Here is a 10716-nt window from a genome sequence, read left to right on the forward strand (position 1 = left end):
CTCTAACGTGTTCGAAACTTTCGCGCTTCTCCTGCGATTGTATTAGGAAGCACGGAGCGTCTGGTATGAGACTTGAATAATTTTTTACGTCGACAATTCTCCTCCGGTTAATTAAACGACCGCGAGGCCTCTTGGAATAGCGCTGCCACTATTCGGCGTCCCGCTAACGCCTCTCTCTCTCTCTCTCTCTCTCTCTCTCTCTCTCTCTCTCTCTCTCTCTCTCTCGTTCTTCTACTTATATTACCCGTCACAGTTTTGTGCTTTGTGATTAACTTTTACCGATACTTTCTCCCCCCCCGTCGCCTCTCTCTCTCTCTCTCTCTCTCTCTCTCTCTCTCTCTCTCTCTCTCTCTCTCTCTCTCTCTCCTTCGTAAAAATTTGCCTCAGATTTGACACGCGCGCCGCGAAATCCTCAATTATCCATTACACAGACAATCCTTTTCTTTTCTACCAATTAGCCTGCCTCGGTGCATCCTCGCCGCTTGGGGAACAATGCTCCGCGCTGTGCGCACATATCTATTGCTCTCGTTGCTGCTTCCCATACGACGGCTGAATAGAACACCTTTCATCGCGATCGACGTCGCTCGACGATATGTCACCGCGGCATGGGAAGACCGTCCTCGGCGCGCCGCGTCTTCGCATTCCATGCAGTTGCGAATTATGCAACGCGCAGGTGGTTCCAATCCGCGATATTTTCACGCCGTTTGACCGCGCCTCGCGTGACAGGCTCGACGGGAAAGAGTTCGCTCGCGAAATGCGTCGCAAAATACATTCTTGTTCAGCGTCCAGGCTGACGATACGACGAATAAGTAAACGTTTCCCCGCCGACTCGAGCGTCGTCGAGCAGCTTTTCGGGGGAATTCCGTTCCCGCGACGGTGGCCGCTTCTCACGTCCGCGACGAAGGAGCTAACGATGAGATAATTACCGGCTGGCGGCTGCAGCGCGCCCATTGTTCGCCACCGATCCGGACGTACGCACGTTCCGATGGCGGTATCTCGGCTTCGATGACTCACGAGCGTGCCATGCGCGGCGAACGCCGTATGGAAAGTGTGGCTCTATACCTGTAAGGAGCAGAGCCGGAATTCGCCTTGCGAAATTGTGTCTAATCCTCTATCGGAAATATTAATTCCTCTCCGTACTTTTCCCCGGTTCGATTTTCCATCCATTCCGCGTAGTGACTCACAGCGAATGCACGCAACCGAGTGTTGAGGGGAGATATCATTATATAAATAATATAAGAGAACCTGAATCCTTTTGCGACGGCATCAGAAGCGACATTTCTATTCAAGGGCATTTTCAGCATAAGAAAGACGACCGTCCCGGGTATAAAATCCGTGTCTTAATAGCCCAGTTCCTAAAACCTCGCCGAAGAAAAATAAGAATTGAACCGTTCTCTCCTTTAATTTGCACCGTGGCGAAGCCTCGGATGTAAGGGTATAATCAATTCCACGTCGGTCATCTCGTTTAGAAACGATGGTTTTTTTTTTACAAAGGAGCACCGCGTCTCGTGAACACTCACGCCGCGAATTTATAATTTTTTACAATTAATAAATTCATAAGGCTCCGAAGTGAAAATAAGTTAACTTTTTTCCATATTTTACAACTGGAATTTAGCTACCGCAGCGACATTTGTTTTGCTCGTGTTTCTAATTCAATCACGATATGTGACATTCGAGAAGTTAAATTTTTTTCACTGTTTTAATTTTTAGTCATCACTGGCGACTATCAGTGACATGTTTCTGTCGTTAAACTTTTTCTTCTTAATTTCGTTAGATACAGGAGGGATGGGAGGGCGATAAGGCACGTACGTCGGCACGCACACTGAAAATACATGTTCGTTATCATAGCTAATTATGGTTTGCTAAAGATATTTTGCTGCCACAATTTTAAATGAACCACAGCAAACGGTTTGCTGTCAATACAATAGGCAGAGTAACAACATATTTAGCTATCATCTATTTAGCTATTTAGCTATCATCATTTAGCTATCATCACAACTACATATTAGCTGTCCATATTTTACAACTGAAATTCAGCTACGGCAGCTACATTTGTTTTCCTCGTATTTCTATTTCGAATTCGATCACGATGTGTGACATTCGCGAAATAACGTTAGACTGTTTATTGCGACGAATATTTCCACGTGCCTCGGTGGTCGAATTGGTTGAGACGCCCGCCCACACGGAAAAAACAATGTAGCTGATGTAGCTAAAACTTAGCAAAATAGGGACAGCTAATATTTTAGTTGTGATAGCTCAATATTTTGCTACTGTGCCTATTGTATTAGGTGCGACAGCAAACGGTTTGCTGTCGTAGCAAAATATTGAGCTATCACAACTAAAAATATTAGCTGTCCCTATTTTGCTAAGTTTTAGCTACAGCAGCTACATTGTTCTTTGTGAGAGGTCCAGGTTCAAACTCTGGCTGAGACAATATTTTTCGCAGCAAATCAAAAGCTTAAAACTATTTAGGCATTTAACACCCTGTCTTGGCTCTTATTCCTTTATTCCTCCGACTGTTAATAATGTTTATTGTTCGACATCTCCCCGTGCACGGGCACGAAACACGCGCGTTCGGCCCCTTTCTCTCCCCTTCCGTTTGTCCTGGCGACCGCTCTCGGAACTCCTTCTACGCGCGTCCTTCTGCCGCCGCCGCCGACGGAAGCGGAGGAGGAGGAGATGGTGGTGGGCAAGGAGGTCGTCTCGTGTAAGACACGCGGGTATCCTTCGAATTATGCCGGGCGCGATCGCGAGGATCGATAGCGGGTCGAGGAAAAGTACGCTCGCCGCCTCCACCTTTTGCATCTCCGCCACCACCACGCCGGGCTCCTCTTCTGATCCACTCGTTACGTGTTTATTTTGCAATTATTACGTTCTCGCGTCTGGCATGCCGACGTACATCATCGCCGATTAACGGGCGCTGGAGTTGCGCAAAGAAACGAGCGTGTACAACACGGCGAAAGCTACCGAGAGGGACCGGCGGGCGTGTTTGCGAATGTATTTGTGTAGGCGCGCCTCTTCTTCCGATGGCATGCTTCCGGCGGAATATGCAAGTTTCGCTACTAAATCCGTCCTTTTTATGTACACGGAGATCGATATGTCGTTATTGCCGAAAGGATATCTCCAGCAAGCGCTCCGTGGTTCACTCCTTACGGCAAAAACACTCAAGATTGAGTGTTAACACTCAATTGTCTGAATTTACTCTCAAATTCGGGCGTAAACACCCAGATTTAATAAATCATAAAATTAAGGCTCCGATAAAATATAAATTTAGTCTTCACAATTAATCGATATGTTTGTATAAAAGAAGACTGACATAGGGCAATGTGAGCCAGCACCAGATTTTTGGTAAATGTCATATATTAAAATTTAACAAAATTTACATGTCTTACAATGATATATAATAAATAAGTACGTTTCGGTCACTATATGTGACCCTCTTCAGCCAATGTGTTGTTCTATAAAATAAACTTCGGTTAAAATAATTGTCGGACGCGAATCGATGAGTCACTTAGAAAATAATGTGTCGTTGAACGGTCCTCTGGAATTGTACATATTGTCCGTAAAAGTAATACCTTATTTGAGACCCAGATTTAAATATTTGCACCCGAATTTGAGAGTAAATTCGGACAATCGATTGTTAACACTCAAAACTTGAGTGTTTTTTCCGCAAGAGTCCCGATCATTTTCGCTCGATTCTGTCTCACTATCTTCGATTAGATCTCGAATGATAATCTTAACGAAATTGACATTTTTCAATGAGTAGAGGAGAGTCCTCTATTATGAGATAAGCTCCTAATATAAAGGATATGTGCTAAATTAATATGCACTTCTGTCGCTTCCACCATGTGAATTTATTGCCCCTGAAGTGAAATCTGTTTAGTAGAAAATTCATTGTTGGATCGTGTGACTCGTCGCGAATAAAGATTTGTGATTGAACTTGGATGTTGAAAACCTACCATCTCATATTAGAAGCCTTTCTTATAATACTTTCCTCTATGTAATTCATATCAAACACTCGCAGCAGAAATGCCGCGACATCTTTTCTTTGCCTATTTAGGAGCGCCGGATTTTTATGTATTGCTACAAAAATTCAAGTTAACGCTGCAAGCCCAAGCGTTGCGTAATTGCGAATAAAACGCAGCGAAGGTTACGGCACTCGCCCTCTTTCCGCGAGTCGATTCTTCGCTGCATAGACGAGGAATTCATCTTCACATGAGCCATTTCCCACGCGTCTTTACGAACGGCTGAATTAACACGCGACCGGGCAGGCAGTCAATCGTGCAATCCTCACGTGAACGTTTCCACTTTTCACTTTTCACCTTTTCGTCTCTCACACAAATCTCTCCATTCAAATCTCACGTGTTCGCGTGCCGAAAAAGAAAAAAAAAACGTTACCCGAGTGCGCGATTTCGGCAAACTCATGCGAAAATTCTCACTTCTTATCATTCTTTGTCACGCGAAACTTTCACTGTTCGCCTTCTCGCTCCTGAGAGAGGATCAAATAATCGATGCCTACGAAACAGAATAGAACGGATCGTGTTCGAGACAAATTAGTCTTATAAAACTTAAGTTTCTCCTCGGCTGCTCGATCATCCTGATCCTTTAATTATCGCGAGTTTAGCTCGCCGAGCCTTGCACTTTGCGTCGCGTTTCACGTCGGTACAGACGAGAAGTCGGGCAGTAAACGTTTTTATCGCCCCGAGTACGCGCCTTCTCGTATCCGGATGCGGATCTCGAGAAAAGCGCGGCCGTGGCCGCTGGCCGATCGCTTCGAATGGCGATCGAGATCGAGGATCGATCGTAAATAACAAAGTTCATCGCTCGACTTTCAGATCGGCCTCGCCGGAGCGAGCAGGAGCGGACTGGACTCGCCGCCTATGCCGGGCGGAGCGGAAGGACTCGGCGGCGGCAACAGGAGCAGCAGGTGCAGGATCTCGGAGGTGTGAGGGGAAAACTCGTCGGGTGGGAAAAACGCGGAAGAGAGACGTCGCGAAGGACGCCGCTGTGTCCTTTTCCGCTTAAAGGCTGCTTTCTCTCTCGCGAAGGCACGCTCCCACGGAAGGACGATGTCGCGGAGAACGGGACGCTCGGCGCTTCTCGCGTCGTTCCTGACGCTGCCGATGGTGCTGCTAATAGCGATGACGTCCTGGCGAACCGCCCACGCTCACGTGGCTCTGACGTTCCCGCGTGCCAGGCACTACGATCTGGACTTCCTGGATAACGCCAGAACACCGGCACCGTGCGGCATGCCACGTGGTGAGTTTGTTATTAATATTATTGTACTAAAATAGCGTACGTAATCCGAGTGTACGTTGCGTGTCAGATTTCAAGCGTCTGCCCGCATCTTGGAATTCCTAATATCCTTACGGCACGTGTGTAATATATCTGAGAATGTGCGGAGAGTATCGTAAACGTATAGCATATCATCGAGGATATTCTCCCAGAAGATTGGGTATATTGTGGATACATTCTATAAATGTACAGAACACCGTGTGCCGTTCGGGTGGTCGACTTGGGGTCTCCCTTAGCGTGGATTTGCAGGGTGTTACGTAATACCCGCCTCACATCATATTTACGGATAGAGCGGACTAGACCGGAGTCGAAAAGTCCTCTACCATTTTGCAATTTTTGCAACGGTTAACGAGTTATTAATTGTTAAAAATCGCTGCCTTAGCCCGGCCTACCGCTTAATTAAAGCGCACTGCGAGATGCGGCCGTCCCGCAATCGCAAACTTTCCTTCATATACAGGGCGTTACGTAATACCCGCCTCACCTCTTATTTACGAAGAGAGCGGATTAGACTGACAATGAGTCGAAAAGTCCGCTACCGTTTTGCAATTTTCGCAATAGTTAACGAGTTGTTAATTATTGAAAACACTATTTGGCCGTTAGATTGCATAATTTGTGTTAAACGGATACTGTTTTTTAGTACAATGAATATTTTTATGTGCGGACTGTGATATTCTCACGGTTCAACTTTTCAAAATATACATATATCAATGGACGAAAGTCAGATGCACTTGTTGAAATCGAAAGTTTGTAGTTATTAAAAGAGAAACTCTATATAAAAAAACAGGAAAGCACTGCTAAACGTGTTTTCGTAATTTCGCGAGCACTCCCCGAAATAAACTTGGGCGAAATGTCAGAGACGCGCGGGAGGCGGGAGCGTAATACGCACGTGACAGAGATTTGAGCTGTCAAAGGGGCCCGTCGAGAGTGCCTCGCGTTCTCCGGAAACCGCGGCGAATAGGCGCTCTTCGCGCGCGGCTGCGGAGGAGCGGCGCGGGGAGCGGGAGGGTTGAATGCATGGAGCGACGGCGCGCAGGGGGCCACGGGTTTCTATGGGAAAACGACATTAACGCGGACGCTCGATCTCCCTCTCCCAGTGGAGGGTATAGCCCGCCGACGTCGCCGCCAGTCAGTCCGATTCGAAGCGACTTTCACCGGCTTGCATGAAGGGAGCGCGCGTGAGCCTCTCGGTACTCGCGGGCATTACCTTTCATGTTTTATGCGTACCTAACCACCGATACCCAGGGCCGCATCTACGTGGAGGGGCAGAGCGCGGGGCTGACCGTCAGGAAGCTCGCGGTGGTGACCTTCCTTCCTACCCGAAGATATAATTTCGAGATTAAACGCGCGCGCGAGGTGCGAGAGGTGGACACGGTGTAAAAGTAATGATTGATAATTAATCGGATATTTAAGACCCTTCTGAGTTGGGAAAATACCCGGGGTTTCATATTTCCCGTCGTTTCCTCCTCAAGGCCTGTGGCAGCGAAAGAGTTAAGACTCGATCGTGCTTGAAGGATCGATCGTGCCTCCTGGAACACTCACGCGGCAAGAAGCGTGGCTCGAAAAACCGGCGGGGTGTTATTACTTACTCTCTCCCGGGCCCCCTGGCTTTTTTGTTCCGATTTTCTTTTGGACGATCTAATGGCGAAGCCAGCGGGGTGGAAAGCTGAGAAAAAGAAGGCCGCAACTGTCACGATCGCGGCGTTTTCACATTGCTGCGCCGCCGCGCGGCGACGCAGCCCGCGAGGTCGTCGCAATTACCTTGCACGGTGTCATCGATCCTCCCGCCTCCCCCTCATTTTTCCTTGCGAAAGCGTAATTAAGACCGCGCCGTAGATGGCACCGCACGGGTTACGCAAGCGGCGGAGAAAAGAGAGATATCATCGTTCTCTCCCGTGTGGGTAACGCGAATTATTCGTTAGCGAGACGACGGAGGAAAGAAGGCGACGAGTTGTTCTTCGCGGAGATTTCTTTTTCCGCGCGCCGACTCCGCCGCTCTCCTTTACATCCACCTTCTCGCTCATTATCGGGGCGGTGATTAATTTGTACCACGCCACTTATTCTCTCACGCGTCGCACGAAATTGCGAAAAAGTCGCGTAACCGGTCGTGGAAAATTGCAGCTCGAGCTGCGCGCGTCACGCTACATAAGTGCGTGCGGTTGCGTAGTGACATTTACGCCGACTGTAATTGACGAATTAAAAGATTGCGATTGTATCTTGTGTTTGCCGACACTGCCCGATTACGCGGCCCAATTATGTATTATTATATTACTTCTCGATGACTTTTTCCCATTCGATAATTAAAGAACCTGCTGTGGAAAGAAGAAGAACAGAGGATGCAAGTACATTTCTCGGTCTGATAAAACGTGTTGTTTGCACAATTTTCAACGCTATAATAATTAATATTTCTAGAGATGTGCGAGCCAAGGATTCTTCACGTTAAATCGAATTTCCTTTTTCGAATCGAATCGTTGACATATAATTTTTAACTAATATAATTATTATTAGATTGCGTTTTAACGCCAAGAATACTTTCACGTGGAAAAGTAATATTGATTAGGAAATGTAAATACGTTTTAAGATGAAAACATTTAATATAAAATTAATAAAACATACCCTACTTAATGTCGTAGTAACTGAAACAGTTGGGCGAAAAACCTATAATTGTATCCAAAGGTAATCGCATTCAATTGTTGCTTAACTGCCCAGTGAGCGGTACTCAATGCGCCCACTGAAGGTGCTTATTAACATGATCATACTCTTTTGCTTATTAACGGGAAATGTGATTTTATATGACCAACAATACGTACGGTTCGTATTACAACCATTCAGATTCGAATCATAAAATAATTCAAATTCGAATCGAACCGAATCTCACCTTCGATTCGAATAGTTCGTGCATCTTTAATAATTTCCACGTTGAAATTGAGAAATAGCGCCGATCAATTTACATTTCCGAAAAGGACTTCGGAACATTTTTGTGGTGCGAGTACAAATTTACACGGACCTTGTTTCATTTTATTTACTTTACTTGATTTCCCCCGCGACTTTTATCAACGTTGCCATGCTTCACATTGAATTCTGGATTGTAATAAAACTAGCCGCTGTTTGACTCGACTGCCTCTACGATTGCGCTAACGCATACCGGCTGCGCGAACGCGGCAATAAATTTTTCTTTCCGCGGTTGTAATTTAATCGAGCCGCTCCGGCGGCTCCGCTCGGTCAGTGGAAGAGAAGAACCGCTTTCCTTCCGGAGACGCTTGGGGAAGCGGAAGGGACCGGCATTACGGTAATACCGGAAAAGTTGATTAAAAGTACCGGAGGGTAATCAGTTATTTGCATTTATATTAAATTAATGCATAGACTCCGCGGATTTGGCGCTTCCTACGGTACGGGACTCCCCTCCCTTTTTTTTCCTGAGGTAATTATCGTAATAAAAGAGAAATAATTACGTGGAAAAATAATTACGTGAACTATCGCGATTGTGTTGCGCAGGAAGATATCTGTCCCATTTCCAAATTTCTAATTGGAATTTCCGTTTCTAGAAACCTTGGCTGGGATCAAATTAACAAAGTATCCGCTCGACACGGATAGTTTTTCCTTCGAGGACCGTGCGATTAAATTCATTTACGCACGTAGTTCGGGTTACGTGATCCTTTTTCCTAAAACGGGCGGTGAAATTGCGCGTGTGACTCACATCTGGTACATCTTCGCTCCGAACTTTCGCCTCGTCCGAAAGGCTCGCGATGGAATGCTCGATAGAAGGCTGAATGTGAATTAATAGGCGAGAAATGTCCCGCGACATTCCCGGAGCGCCTCCGAATGGCACTTAAGCCTAATCTACAATGTGCTCGCCGCATCTAGAAACATTCTATTTTACATGAACAAATCGAAACGCTTAAAAACTTCGTTGACAATGTACGATTGTACAGTGAACAATATACAATTTATCCACTTGCGCAAACATTTTAAAACGATATTTATCGACTACAAAATAGAATGTTTCTACATCTGTATATCGGGCTTTAAGCCTAAACTATTGTATAATATGATCTCTGCATCTGGAAACATTCCATTTTATATAAACAAATAGAAACGCCTTAAAAATTCGTCCAGAGTGTACGATTGCACAATGTATAACGTACAATTTGGTGAACCTGCACAAATTTTTTAAACGTATTTATCGACTACAAAATAGAATGTTTCTAGATCTGTAGATGAAGCTTTAAGCCGAATCTACAATGTGATCTCTGCATCTGGAAGCATTCTGTTTTATATAAATAAATCGAAACGCTTAAGAATGTTGTCGACAATGTAAGATTGTACAGTGAACAATACATTTATCCACTTGCGCGAATTTTTGAAACGTATTAATTATCGACCACAAGAATGTTTCTAGACGCAAAGAGCACGCTGTAGATCAGGCTTTAGCGATGCGGGTGACCTCCGGAACGAGGCCAGAATCGGGGCCTCGTCGTGACTTTTAAACGGCGGCGAATTTTCAGAATTGATCGCCGATAGTGCGGAACGCGCCGGGCGATTTGTCATCGCCCGGTCTCGCTTCGCTCGCGGGATCACAGACTAATTTTGATATTCCAAACGTCGTTTTTCAGGCCACGTCAAGACGTCGTTACTGGCAGGAAGCAATTTCAACGTCACGTGGCACCTCGCCTATCCCCACAGGGTGAGTAAAGGACTCCCACGAGTCCTTGCAATTTTTTTTTATCTCGCTATGGGACGCGAACCTGTAAGACGTAGCGCATAAAATGACTGGAATGAATCGCGGAATTATTATAAAATTACAACTTTATCACATATGCTTACTCGGGCTACGTGATATAATAAAAGTAACTGTAAATCCAGAAATATCACGCAAGTGACCGGCAGTACCTTGCGGCAGAACGAAGAGCAACGGAGAGTCTCGCGAGAGTCTCCGAAAATTAATTAGCGGGAGTAACGGGAGTTTCTTGGATACCGAATAGGCTCGAGGAATTTCACCTCCTTGAATATCTCATGACACCGGCGTTCGTTTCACTCACTCGCAACGTATGCCACGACGGATGCCTACCTTGCGGTACTGAAGTCTCCATTTTGCGGCGCAACGAAAGAAAAATCTCCATCAAGAGACACGGTAGTGCCTCGCGCCAAGTATAAGCGTAGCGAATACCGCGTATCTCGAGAGGTTCTTGGACTATCGGATCTCAATAGCGGCCGATCCGACCGACTTCTAAGCAGGCTCGATCGATTTTATTCCCGCGACGATATCGAATTGTTTTCTTGCGTTCCGCTCGCTCGCCACGACGAGGCCGGAAGAGCCCGTTCCTGAAAGAATTATCACCGCCTTGCGCGCCGTTCGGTCACGTGCTGCGCGAAGTGTCCCGCTCGGATTTCTCGCGCGGACACGCGCGAGGGAGAAAGGAAAAC

At 46.2% G+C, this 10716-nt stretch overlaps 1 protein-coding gene across 1 annotated transcript in view; it reads left to right on the forward strand.

Annotated features, from left to right (window-relative positions):
• Nucleotides 1–10716, forward strand: part of LOC105564430 — a 38371-nt gene that overhangs the window by 5594 nt on the left and 22061 nt on the right. Inside the window, exons 2-3 of the mRNA XM_012016785.1 lie at nucleotides 4836–5259; nucleotides 9906–9976. Of these exons, the coding sequence (XP_011872175.1) occupies nucleotides 5070–5259; nucleotides 9906–9976 (261 nt within the window). The 5' untranslated portion in view covers nucleotides 4836–5069. The remainder of the gene's footprint in view (nucleotides 1–4835; nucleotides 5260–9905; nucleotides 9977–10716) is intronic.

The sequence above is a fragment of the Vollenhovia emeryi genome, unplaced genomic scaffold (genome assembly GCF_000949405.1).
Source record: "Vollenhovia emeryi isolate VEMERY1.0 unplaced genomic scaffold, V.emery_V1.0 DF939165.1, whole genome shotgun sequence".
Taxonomy (NCBI): domain Eukaryota; kingdom Metazoa; phylum Arthropoda; class Insecta; order Hymenoptera; family Formicidae; genus Vollenhovia; species Vollenhovia emeryi.